This window comes from Buteo buteo, chromosome 9 (genome assembly GCF_964188355.1).
Source record: "Buteo buteo chromosome 9, bButBut1.hap1.1, whole genome shotgun sequence".
In the NCBI taxonomy this organism is placed as follows: Eukaryota; Metazoa; Chordata; class Aves; order Accipitriformes; family Accipitridae; genus Buteo; species Buteo buteo.
Window position 1 is genome coordinate 15,354,772 of NC_134179.1, and position 13,953 is coordinate 15,368,724.

The following is a 13,953-nucleotide window of genomic DNA, read 5'->3' on the forward strand; positions in this document are numbered from 1 at the left end:
AGGGAATTAATAACATCTATTTTTAGGTATCACACCATTGGTGCCTAGGTAAGCGAGCTACTCACCCTCTACAGGCAATGTGAGGGAGACAGGCTGCTGCAGAGCCTGGAGTAGTTACTCCAAATTGTCTGGGGGAGAGTTTCTCCCTCTCCTCATGCTCTACTTCACAGAAAGTTCATTAGACTACCAAAAACCTTTAAATGGACAGGAAATCAAGATGTCCAAAGTAAACAAACCAGCGCAATGAATACTTACTAGTAGAGTTATCATTGTAATCCCATGCCTCAACAAGCAATGTATAGGATCTCTGCAAAAAAGAAATAAGAGTTAGTTTCAAAGCTACACATGACTAAGAAAAAAAAAAAAAACAAAACCAAACCACCCCCCCCATCTTAATTAAAAAGAAAAATCCTGATCTCTGCCCTAAAACAGAGTACTTGAAAACGTAAATAGGTAATAGATTATACTTGAGACAAACATGATCTTCTTGAAACCCCATAAGCTACCTTATCCAGTCTGACTTAGAAGACCTTTCACCTTGGATAGCTCATCTTTGTCATCATTAATGCATCTTATGTACTTAACCAGGAAGTACAGCCTTTGACACTATGCTGTAGCCACAATAAAGCATGGGTGGAAGAATTGCATATGGAAGACAGAAAACACTGGGCTAGCTTAGCAGCATCAAAAAAACCCAAGAAAACCAAACCAAACCCCCACCCTCTACAACTGCTTCAAAAGAATTTTAGTTACAGAAGAGTAGTCTTGATGTCCCTTCCCCCACCCATCCTGAAAGCAAGAAGTGTTGCTAAGATTACTGTGCTCTGCCTTGACAGCGCAATCTCTAGGGACTTTGCTTTTCAGCACCCCCTTTGAAAGCTTTGTCTGCATGAGGGCCATTGCAGCTCCCACAAGTATCAGGTAACTGAGGGAAGAACTGATGGACATGGGAAGGGGGTGGGGTGAGAGAGAAGCACTGTAAAACAAAGGCTAAGATCAGACTATTTGGAAGGGCAGGGAAAGGGAAGATGCACTAACCACCCCGTGTCACATTTACAGATGCACTGATCTGCCAATGAGCTCTTTAGCACTCCAGTAATAATAATCATAAGCATAAACTAACTGAAGTGACTCCATGGGTTGGAAAGATGCCAGCTATTACATCTAAGCCACCTTTATCTTCAATTCTAACTTGAGAACAAGAGCCATTAAAACATCTTTCCCTCCCCCAGCTCTACTCTGAGATATTATTATCCAGGCTGTATCTTTCAAAATTGCCATTCAGCCAGCCACATCCAAACTTACAGAATGATTCAAAAACAAAACACTACCCCCCCATCCCACAAAAAAGCTGAGGAAAAAAAAAAGAAAAAATATGACTTGAAAAGGTAGAATAATAACAACAACTATAAATGAGGTAATAAATATAACATCTTTCTGGTGAACAGAACAATAATAGAACAAACAAAAACTCTGCATGAAGGGTTTTCATGCTTTGCCATAGAAGCGGTGTATCATAAGGTTTATTTCATAATTGTATCTGCACTCAGTCACAGTCTGCTCATTTGTGGTCTGCAGCACTTAACACCTTTTCTGTAACAGAAACCAAAATACAGTTCTGAGAGTAAGCTGCTACAAGGTGCAAGAGTAAGGCAGACCTCAAATTCCTTAGGAAGAGAGATTTAAAAAAAAAAAGTTGAAGCAGACTGCTTTCTCACGACTGGACACAGCATGCAGCCTCTGAATGAAAACCTAGTTTGTGATGGACCCCAGCTTGCAATATAGCCTAAATATGTTTCATATTCAAAGCAGACTAAGATTCCATTTCATTCACTGATAACTGTGGGAAAATGCTTCCAAAAGTAAGCAAAGCTGGGCAAGCCAAGACATGGGCCCAAACTTCTATGCAGAGGCTCCACTGGCCCAAACCATTTTTGGTTAACATTTCATGAAAGTTACATCTTAGTTGTTACTATTCTAGACCAAGTCTGTCAACACAAAAGACACTCTGAAAATAAACCACAACATGATCATTTAACACTATTTAAAGCAGATTTAAGAAGTCCTTACACAAGTCAGAGGTAAAACAAACAAACAAAACCAGAACAGAACTCCTGAGCCATATTACAGATACAGATTGCATTATCTTGGGTGCTTCCTCACTGGTTTAATTACCAACACTGAGAAGCACAAGCACAACATGTTACTGCAAGCTTGAAAAAAAAAAATTATGATATGGAGAATGAATTATGGCAACTAGCACTACTTCCAATAAAGTTAAGGATGTTTTCCTTTCAGCCTTGCATAATTGTTTTGGAAGATTATTTTGTCTAAACTCATAGCAACAGTTCCCAGTTGGTTCTCAGGACTGTTTACCAGCACACCTAGCCCTGAAGGAAAGGAAAGGCTGAATCCTAGCTTTAAGTGCTACTGTTGCTAGATACTTGTGTGACCACTTTCCAACACCACACAGGAGTTTGTCTGAAGAGAGGAGACGCTTCTGCTTAAGTGGATGGAAACAAAATGCAGGGGGAAATAGACCTACCCTAGCAATTCCCTTGTTTCTATGTGCCTCCTCTTACCTCATCTGAATATTTTTAAACGAAGAATTCCTGTCCTGAAAAGGGATGATACGAAGAATGGCAGCTTAATGTCCTGGCTCTGTCCCTCTCAGCATGAGGCAGAGAGGACAAGACTTTGTGTTCAAGATGGGACACTTCTGAACAAAAGGCACACAGACACCCACAGTCCCACAACAACAGTAGCACACCCCCCTCAACAATCCAACTATTGCATACCTCTAGCCAATTCCCCCCCTCCCGGCTCCCCCCCAAAACCCCAATTTTTTGCAAAGACTGCACTGTTGAGATTTTTTAAAAGTGTGTATCATCCCCACTCTATAGATCAACAATTCAGATATCTCAGGAATGACTACTTACAGCGTGGAGGTTTAAGTTTTCCCATGCCCATAGATGACCTCTGCCCATCTTTAAATAAATATATATATATCCGGACACAAGAATTCCACATCATGCACCTTATTCCATCAAAGAAATGACCTAGGCAACAAGGCAGCAGTGAACTTTCTGGAGTCACACCCAATTAGCCACTGTAAACCTGAGCTTGACCAGAAGGCAGGGATTCTGGCTCAAGAGGAAAGGCAGCTTGAAAGAAACAGCAAGCCAGCACACTTGCAGAACATCCACAGTCTGATCAGCCCAGAGGACTGAAAGGCAGCATGGTCAAATTTAAGCAAAACTCCTATGAGTTAAGCTATGAGAGGATGGAAATGGTTAAGTTCACACTCCAGAAAACAAAGAAAGCACCAATGTGCAAGAGCTATTCTCCTCAATGACAAGACACCACAATTTAGTCTTGATCCATTGATAATACAACTCAAGAAAGACTATTAAGACCCTGAAATCCATCGGAAACCGTCCCTTTTAAGGGTCTGAAAGGGCAATGAAACTTCTTTTCTGGTTATTTAAATGAAATACTAGCATGTCCAGGTAAGTAGAAGGTGTTTAAAGCTCTCAGCTTGATTACCTTCTCCCCTCCCTTCAGCCAGACATCCACACAAAAGAGGTGGTTTTGTACTTTGGCTTCTAAAGGCATTCTGCAAGTCAGTGGGACAGAGCAAGATTAAAACATCAGCCTCATTAGTGAAAGGACTGCCTCCTTTTTGAAAGAGGTTGCAACTAGTCAAACTTCTTTCCCTCCTATCCTTGTGGTTAAACCATGCAAAGAGCTTTGCTGAACATGTGAAACCATGACTAGACAAATGCAGTGGGAAGTTTGCATTCTGAGTGCTGCGCCTGCTCCTACTCTGCCAAACAAGGAGAGCAGGTTAAGCCCAGCAATGTTCTCATGCTCTGCCAGCCATGCACAGATGTGAAGACCAGTTTGAGAACGGGGCCCCCACCCTGCCTGCGTCCTAGGGAAGATGGCAAGGAGACTGGCACGCTGTCACAGCAGGCCACAGCAAATTGCCAAGAGCACCAGCAATCCCTCCTCCCTTCAGCTAGAAGGAGGCGAGATAGGGAAGAGGGAAACTGAGGCATATTTCAAAGTGCCCAAGTGCCAGGGAGGAGGGCATCTCTGAGCAGAGTTAAGGCTAGTCACAAAACCACTTCCTCTGAATGTCAGCAAGACTCTCACTTGGGTACCCCTGTTGCCATATGACAAGACACGATGACGCTATATAGATGAGCCACAACATCATGCCATGGACAGCCAGTCAACTCTGACAACAAACAGCCTAACCCTCTTAACCCTTTGTTGAATACAACATCATCAGGAAGCTCTTCTTTGGGCCAGCCTACATAAGGATAAGGCAACACCCTATAAAGCTGTTACTTTCTCAACCCTGCATATATAAACAAAGGCTAAGCTGTAACAATCTCACACCTCAGAGTCCATGGCCAAGAGCTAGGCTGAACCTCAAGCAGGTAGTCCAGCCAAGAGTCCTATCAGAACATGCCCACACGAAGACAAAGCACACTGTTCCTTTCGTCTTCATTTTGAGTAGTTCCTTCATTACTGTTAGTGCCAGTAAACACTTCATTGCCACATAAAGGAGACAAGAAAACAAATTTAACTATATTAGCAGCTTCCAGGAGAGACTTTCCCCCCCATTCTGCCTTGGCACAAGCCAAGCCAGTAACTGAAGTCAAGACCTTCTCTGCGATACAACTGCCACCCTCCTGCCAAATGATGGACACAAAAGTACCGCTATCCAAACTATGCATACGCTTAAGCATCCAGTAAACCAGGCTGATCTCTGATCTGGCAAGCCTGCTGGAATAATGAGTATCCTGTGAATACATAATGTGCTGAAGTTGCCATTGTGTGAAGTAAGTCCATGGTTTGTCTGGGAGCCGAGCAATGCTGAGTCTACTGCTGCTTCCTGTTGCTTGTCCTGTATTAGCATTATTTTTGGATAGGCCCCATTATGTTCTATAATCCTCACTGCAGTCAGTATGGCCACACTATTGTTCTTGGTTAATATTAGCAGTCAATACCTCTGTCTGGGTGGCCGGACTACAACGTATTCCAATCATAAAACTAGCATGCATTAACTGAACAATGTACTGGGATAGAGAGAGGGGGGAGACTTGGGGTCCTCACTCTTCCCCTCCTGAGAGAGAGAGAGAGAGAGAGAGAGAGAGAGAGAGAGAGAAATGTATAGCTTTTTTTTTTTACTTTCTTTTTAAACTAATGATTTTAAGTGATCTCAGCTACCAGTGTGCTTCATACAACAACAGCATTTTAATCAGCACCTTATCTAGTTACAGAGTTATTTTCTCACGGAGCCCTGCTTGTCAAAGACTAGCAGGTAGGCCAAAATGTCAATGGTTGCTTTCAACCTTCCCCAACAAGTAGATTACCTGCTCTTATCAGTCCCCCTACCTGTTTAAAGCATCCCACTGATAATTAAATGCACCAGTTACAAAAGGGTGGCAAGGTTAATAGAGAGAATACCTAGTAGCCAGCCAAGCAAAACAGTCAGGTTCACATAGAGCAAGCCTGAACAAGAAGTCTTCCTACTTATTTACCTAAGTGTATAAGAACTGGGTTGAGCTGGTAAGGGACTCTGCATGTTTGACTATTTACAAACCACTTTAACCACTTCTATCCACATTTTACAGTTTCTTCTGAATACTACAAGAATAATGAGTGTAACTTATGATGCACAACAGTGACCACAGAACTACGAGCTCCACAGATTAACAAGAAATGAACACAACAGCTTCTAGTTTTGACATCTTTCCCCATGTTACGGCATATATAGGTTACCAGCTAAAATTATTAGAACTGTGTCAATTAACATTTAAATCTTCTAACCATCAGCAGAAATGCAAAGTCAAGTTTAGTTTGAATTTTCAAAACCAATCCTGTTAGTATTATCTACACAGAAATACTTTTAACAACTGTAGCATAAGGTTTTTGCACGTACTGCAGGGTATCAGACTTCAGAACTGAAGTGGGAATAAGTGCCATGTAAGAGTGCAAGCCTCTTATGTGGCACATCATCTCACTTAATTAGCTAAGGCCCAATTCTACTAGCTTCAGAACTAGTTTACTTCTATTCCAACCTTCAGTCCACAATGAAGTCATAAGTTTCCTTGACTTAACTAGAATTTTAAGCATAAAGCATCAATTTTATGCAATTCATTTTCAGACATGCAGACTTCCAGCTGCATAAACAAGCTGACAGTGCTGGATGCATGTAGTTTGAGAAAGTTTAGGAATAAGCTTCAGTATTAGGCCCAGTCCAGCTGCCACTGAAGTTAAACTAGAGCAGGCCTTTATTATAACAAGAACAAAAATGCTAGGAGCAGGCAGGATGAGGATTTATTTTTAGACATGTTATGGTAATATAGTCAAATAGATTTACCAGGAAGATGAAGTTCCGAACTGAATGGAACATAAATAACTCTTAAGAACATGTAAGAAGTCCAAAACCTGCAAATGGATGCATCGTGTCTCTGCAGTCCTGGGAAAAAACAGCCTTGTGGATGCTAATTATGCTTCAGATATCACTTAATACTCACAGCTCTGTTTTAGATAGTAATCCTAGGCAATACATTGCACATTCAGTGCTGAAGATTTATTCTTGAATTATTAGTCAACAATAAATGACACAGTGTAGATTTGATTAATATGTATTTTGTTATTATAAAAATTTCTTCTGATCTACTCATGCCCCAAGATGACTTATCAGGCATTCTTTAAGAAAAGCTTGAACAATATCTAGCATTTGCTTCCACAAGTTTTTAAAAAGTTAACTGGAGGGAGAGAAAATCAAAATCAAAAAACAAGCTTTAGTTTTATGACTGTGACCTACTGTTTTTAAAAACAACACCACCACCACAACAGTTGTATGAAGTGATATTTTTCTCTCAGATTCAAAAGGCTGTTACTTTAACATGTCTTGTGTCAAGACCGGAAGAAAAAGTTCAGGAAGCTTAAAACACACTAAAGCTCTTTCATTATCTCTTTCTAGCCAGAAAAAACAAACCCATACCCAGAAAAATGTATTTTACGTCTTCAGGAACCAGTAGCAGTAAGATCTGTCATTAAAAAGGGGAAAGGCTGACTATTTTATTTTTTTTAGTAAGATTGAAACAAGATGTTTAAAACACTTTTAATTGTATTTTAAGCTAAAGTCATTTAGATGCTGGACGGTTTTTTCCACCTCAGTAGTTTCCTGGTGTGTTGGTATAATCAGCCCCAATATTAAATAATTACAAAGATCATAATTTCAGGATAAACGAGCCGTTTGAAATTAGAGCTATGCATACCAAAGGAATTGCCAAATTTGACCTCCTCCTTACTCAGTCTCGCCAAACCCCCAAAAGATCTTTTACACAAAAGCAAAGTTCAGTGCTAAGCTTTGCTTAGTTAATTCAAGCACAGCTCCCTTAAGGTGTAGCACACATCACACTTTGGATTCTTTAAGAAAGGCAAGAGATTTGATTTACATCAGAGAAGAGCATGTGTCTACCATGAAACAAAACTTGTTGAGACAGACTTTGACAAGTGGAACATGGAAATTCTTTTGTTCCATACTTTTCTGTATGGCTTCATAAGCCAAGTTTGCCTGTCAAGAAAGTCACTGAAGTCTCAAAATGAATGCAAGAAGCAAGCCTACATGTATTTTTTTTTTTTTTTTTTTTAAAATCATCATCCCTATTGTTTCAATCTACTGAAGAATTGCTAGCTACTGCAGGGGCAGCTTTCTGATGCACTCTAGTTCCTTTATGCTTGTCTGCTGCCCTGTTTCCTAGCAACTTACTCAAACCTCCCATCACTTAAATTAATTTATGGCCCACCATCTCCACACCCATTACTCACAGGGGTACATATTAAAACTGACAAGAGCAAACCGCATAAGTTACTCGTAAGAGTCCAACATTTCAAATCTACGTTACAACTACAAGCCAAATCTAACAATACATTTAAAGCATGCCATTCTCTTTTCTTTCTCTCCTGCATGATTAATAAAGGCCTCTAATGCAGTATAACTATTTTCCACAAGCAGCGTAAGGGGGCAGCTTGACATGGGAAGAGATTTTTTTGTAATTTTTTTTTTTTTTTTTTTTTAAGTACTCAAGGCAACAAGACTTCTTAATGTTACCAACTCAAGCTGGAACATCCAAGAAAAGCCTCCCTCAGACAGTAGAACACAAACAATACATATTCAGAGATGAGCATGAATTTTCAAGTGCAATATGATTAACGTTTTGGTCTAGCTCCTATTACCTTTACTATAATTTTCAGTTGGACGTATTCAAAGACAACTCTTATGATTAGCCACATCGGTAAATGCAATGCTATTCACAAGCTTTTAGTAAAGTCAACAGTATCCACCAGTCTGAAGAAGTTTTTTTAAAGTTCTGAAATTTCAGCATCAGATTTGACTAATTAAGTTTACTACTTTATCTGTAGAGCTTTCAAAATGCCTAAAATGATTTGTGTACACAATTTTAGTACAAATAAGAGCTTTGCCACATTAAATATTCTTTTGTTCAAATGCCATTTGAAAGTCACAATGGCTAGCATAAAAGCTGTGTCCTATGGAAGTTACAGCTGGGAGGCAGGCTTGATAATTGCAAACAGACTATCATCACAATCTCAAAAAGTGCATTTCTACATGGGAATATGCAAGAGTTTATTAAAAAAATTCCAGTCTTAGGAACCAGAGTGTCTGAAGTTGTCAAGTTTTACACATTTCAAAGGCTGCACTAGAGTTTTGCTGCTGCTGCTCTAGGATTCCAGTGCTCAATTAGATTCAGCAGGACAACAGAAGCATTTCTTTTACTAAGATGCAGGCAAGCTTAAGAAACTTGTCCCAGGGTCCCCACCCCCAAAAACCCACCCTCTACCCACAGATTTCCCTTCCCAACCCTATGAAGAAAGGGGTTGTTAGAAGGAACACATTCAGTTTTCACATCATTTTTACATACATACATGTATCTTCAGATTCAAGGCACTGGAATTACTGGAAGCAGGGTAGGGGGCTAGTTAAAAAAAAAAGTCCTCGAGGAACCTGACTTTTCTGAAAAGAGTCAAAATCTGCAACACAAGCGCTGCAGCCATTGGCAGAGCTTCAAATACCTCAGATTTTTACAAAGCCCTTTATCCCTTTGATGGCATATTTGATAACAGTTTTATCTCATTTCATGTTAGAAGAAAGAGAAAGAAAAGAGAAAGAAAGGAAGGACTTGTACTTCTAACAGAGAATACTTTTGTTAACTCTGTTATTGTACTTTGTAATACCATCTCCTTAAAAACGCAGACTTGATTTCACCCTTGTGCCTCTCCAGCCCTCAATACTCCAGAATTCACAACTGACACAGGAGGCAGGTAGGAGGCAGCACAGGACATTTCAAGAACACATGGCTGCCTGCAGCACTTGGCGGTAGGACTACAAAGTGGGTGTCTACTCTACAACTGGAGAAGGAATGCTTTTGGGGCAGGCTTTCTCCCCCAAAAGTCCAGGCTCCCCCAGCAACCAGTCCTTATCTAACTAGGAAGAGCCAAGCTTTGGAAAGAGCGGATAGTCTACGCATGCTTCCACATCGCCAGCTGTGATAGTGACAGAGGATAGGAAAAAAGATTCACCCCTCCCCTGCGTGCACGTAAGAGCCCTCCTCCCCTCACAAAAACGACCTTAGGCATCTAGGTTAGGATGACTGGATTTTCAAAACTGCTGAGCATCAACATATCCCAAGGCAGTCAGCGGGAAATTGTCTGCTCAGCACCTTTGGAGAAGGGGAGGGGGGAAAACAGTTTTGTTTCCTAGGTGATCTCTAAATATAAGTTTTAGGAGCATAAATTTGGGAGTTTTCAGTTTTTACACCATAGCATCCCAGAGAGCCACCTCAAAAAGACAAACTGATGTGTGTGCATAAGAGGCCCCGAGACCAGTCATCCTCAGTTTTTGCTTGCCTGTATGCAGTACTGCTGGGCACAAAACAATGCACCTCCTGCCATCCAAAGCCACAGCAGTCTTCTACGTCCAAAAACCCCACAGCCCTGGAGCCTGCATCTGTGGGTCTGTCCCGGGTGATGGCCATTTTGTAAAGATGGTCCTCAGTTTCTGTGCAGCAAGTACAGGACTCCACTGCAGAGCTGACCATATTCAAAGCTTCAACCCTCTTGAGCAGAAGACACAAGCAGCACTGAAGTCTAAGTGAGTGTTTCTTTACATGACCAACAGCAAAGCAGGCTTCAGCTAATGAAGGGGTCACCCATCCTCCATCTCACCGCTCCACAAGGCTGAATGGTATTTAGAGTGGACAACACCGGGAAAGTGCCTGGCAAAGAGCCCCACCTCCTTGAGCCATCAAGTTTTGCACACAACTAGAGGGAAGACAGAATCTATGGACTGCAGAGGCAAGTAGCCAAAAAAAGGTGTGCTGTGGGGAGGAGTAGGTGAAATGGACCATAAGCTAAAGGTAAGCTTTTCTCAGTCTTTAGCTTCTAGAGGCTGCAAGTATCTCAAAACAAAGCAAGCTTCCCAGGGAAGCTGGCAACTAGTTCAACAAGAGCAGTAACAGCAGCTCCCATCAACACTAAGCAGTGCAGCAAGATTTCCCCTTGGGAGAAGCAGGAAGCCTTCCCAAACACGCTCCAGGGAAGGAGGCCAGCTATGACACACACTTTTCACACGGGATCCCTCTACAGCCCCTAACCCACTGCTCTTTTGGCTTAAGCCCAAGACTTCACTGGTTGGGGGGGGGGGGGGGGGGGGGAGAAAAAAATGAACTTCTGACCTTCTAAGTCTCAAGAGACTTATTCATGCTGTAAAGTGCAGAGATACTGGGTTTGCTTCCCTGACCCATTTAGATCCCCCTCACTGCACATCTGACTTTCAAATTTAACAGGCTGTGCATTGTGAGCCCCAGGGAACAAAAACAAAAACACCACCACATTTTACTCATTTCTGTGCTGCGGATTCCCGACGCTTCTGCCAAGACGCCTGCTCCCTCCCCAATCCTGGTCCCTCTCCCCCTGCGCAAGAAGTTAGAGCTCAGCTAGCTTACTATGGCCATCTCAAACAGTACCATCCAACAGACACAGAGCCAGAGCAGGCCATGCAACTCACCGGCCAGGCAAAGCTGAAAGGGATAACAATCCGGTTCTTTTCATTATTCCGGTTGTACTTTAAATTGAAGGTATTTCCTCCAATGACGGGAGTGGATTTGGATCCAAAGCTGCAAGGACCGCCAGCAGTGACCCGCGATTGATACTCCTTCAGGCAAACTTTAAAATAGGTATCACACTCGTCTCTGGTGCATTTTTTATCTCCTGGGTTTCGGGTGCCATCACAGCAATTTCCATTTTGCAGTTCACCATTCACATTTTGCATGGATAAGATCTCCAACTCGAACTGTCCCGATGCTAAAGTCACCTGTTAATCCCAAGAAAGAACCAGAGGAGAAAACAAAACAAAAAAAACCAAACCAAAAAAAACAAAACAAGAAACAAGAAACAGACAGTTACCTCACTTTTCTCCCAAACACAATCTACAACAACTCTGCAGACAGGAGACAGTATTTTAAGTGTGCTTTCAAGAAGCCCATGCAAAATATTTAAAAAAAAAAAAAATAATAAAAATCCCAACCACTTCAAGCTTTTCCCTATCAGACCTTCATGAGAAAGGCTCATAAATCATCCCAACCAAATAATGCCATTAATGCTAAAAAAGAACCTTAAGTACCAACTCCGAAAACCACCATGTGCGTGAGGGAAGCTTCTATATCTTTAGAAAATAAAACCAAACCAAACCAAGAGCGCATACGTGAGGGCAAACCCAACAAAACGATGTAGCTAAAGCACCCTGGAAATTCAACCCCTCTGCCTTGTCCGAGGTGCAGCTGAGACCGGGAAATAGCCTCCCCGCTCAAGGCTGCCCAGCTGGGATTCAGACCTTGCTCATTAGTCACCCCAAGAGTACTGCAATTAGCCCTAGTTAAAAAACAAAACAAACAAAAAAAGTAATTTCGAAAAAAAGCGGTTTGCTGTAATTGCATTTTTTATTCCCAGGGAATTAAGTCTTACTGCAAGGAGGACTTCTGCGTTTGCCATCTCCGCAGAAAAGTTAGCAGCAGCAGTTAACTCCACTCTCGCTGGAGGAGCTTGGCAACAGCACCTTGTGCACCACTGAAGGTTTGGGTTTTTTAAAAGCCATCTACCGCAATCACTGCGGGAGCCGCGTTGCGCGGAAAAGCGGCAAAATTACCGCAACCCGCTCTGCGCGGCGGCCTCGAGCGCCCAACTCAGGCTCGCTAAAGTTTCCCCTCTCTCTCCCTCCCTCCCCTCCCGCTGAGGGGCTGCAGCCCTGGAGGACGCGCGGTGCCCAGGTACGTACCTTTGCCCGCAGCCCCAGCAGGGCCAGGAGGAGGACGAGGGAGCACGCCGCCGCGGCTGCCCGCCGGGGCGCACGCATGCCGCCGCCGCCGCCGCGCTGCCTGCCCGCCCGCCTGCAGGCCGCCGCCGCCGCTCGCTCCGGGACGGGGAGGGCCAGGAGGGGAGGAGGAGGAGGCGCCGCCGCTGCTGCCCGCCGCCGCCGCCGCCCCGCTCTAATATACCGCGCCGGCCGTGGCGCGCACCCGCGCCGAACAACGCCGCTTTTCAAGCGCTTTCAATAGCGCCCCGGTCTTCAATGCAAAGCAGCCCAGCCTCCTTTTATTCTCCTTATTCTCTCGCCTCCCTCTTTTCTTTCCCTTTTCTTTTCTCTCTTTTTTTTAATTATTGCGATTATTATCCCGATCCTTTTATTTCTTTCAGGTCGCCGGCCACCGCGCGCTGGAGGCGCGGCGAGCCCCCCCGCCCCCCCGAGACACACACACACGCGCGCGCACACACACACACACACACGCACGCACATGCAGCACACACACCGCCCGGGAGCCGGCCGCCCGTCTGGGAGCCCCGCCGCCGCTCGGCTTCATCTAGCCCACGGCGGCAGGCGGGGAGGCCGCCCGCCCGCGCATGCGTCCATCCATATGCATGAGGGGGGCAGGAGGAGGGAAGGAGGGAGGGAAGGAAGGAAGGAAAGAAAGAGGGGAATGGCAGGAGTAGGGGAAGGCAGGTACCGGCTCAGGAGAGGAGGAGGCGGAGAAGAGGGTGCAGAGAGGAGAGAGAGCTAGCCGGCTGTGGGAGGTGGCGAGCCCCGGCCCCGAGCCGCAGGCCGCCGCGCCGCCCCACCTCCCTCGGGAAGCCCTGCTCCGCAGGTGCCTCCCGGGCTACCTGGAGCAGGAGCCCGCCGCGGCCTCGCTGAGGCGGCTCACGAGCGGCGGGCGGGCGCGTTCCCCCCGCGGTACTCGCGGCTGAGGCAGCGCCGCGCGGAGGAGAGGGCTTTTCCCGCCCGCCCCTCGCTGAGGGGACGTGCGGGTCCTCCCTGCCCGGGAGCGGAGCGGGAGCCGTAGCCCCTTCCTCCTGGCCCCCTCGGGGCTAGCTGAAGGAAAAATGAAGCCTTTGGGGTCGCTTTTGAAGCGAAAACTACCCCTGACTTCAGCCGGCAGCAGCCGCCCGCGTTACCTGAGGCAGCGCAGCTTTTACGGGGTGGGGGGCGCGCGCGCGCTCGCGGCGCGACCGTTGAAGGACCGTTGAGGGGGCGGCGGGGCCGCTGAGGTGACGGCGCTCCCCGGCAGCGGGTTTTTGCTCCCCGAGGGGAAAGGAGGGACGGACGGCCCGATCGCTGAGGTAGTGGCTGCTGGCCTGGCCAGCTGCTCTCCTGAGGGAAGCGGAGGTGGCAGTCGTCCCCGTCGGACTCGTCCTCTCCTTAACACGAGGCTGCACGGCCAAACATCTCCTGTGGTTCAGGAGGGAAAGAGCTGGAAGTGGGGCGCATCCCTCAGCTACAGCTCTGGGCTGATTAGTCCGGGGAAGACAGCATTGGCTGAGTGCAGAGGCTCCCTCAGCCTCGCCTGCTCCCGGCGC

General features: G+C 45.1%; 1 protein-coding gene across 1 annotated transcript in view; it reads right to left on the bottom strand.

The window, feature by feature from the left end:
* Positions 1-13,017, bottom strand: part of JAG1 (jagged canonical Notch ligand 1) — a 36,735-nt gene extending 23,718 nt beyond the window's left edge. Inside the window, exons 1-3 of the mRNA XM_075035461.1 lie at positions 12,380-13,017; positions 11,114-11,419; positions 256-307 (exon numbers count right to left, since the gene is read on the bottom strand). Of these exons, the coding sequence (XP_074891562.1) occupies positions 256-307; positions 11,114-11,419; positions 12,380-12,457 (436 nt within the window). The 5' untranslated portion in view covers positions 12,458-13,017. The remainder of the gene's footprint in view (positions 1-255; positions 308-11,113; positions 11,420-12,379) is intronic.
* Between the last annotated feature and the right edge of the window lie 936 nt (positions 13,018-13,953).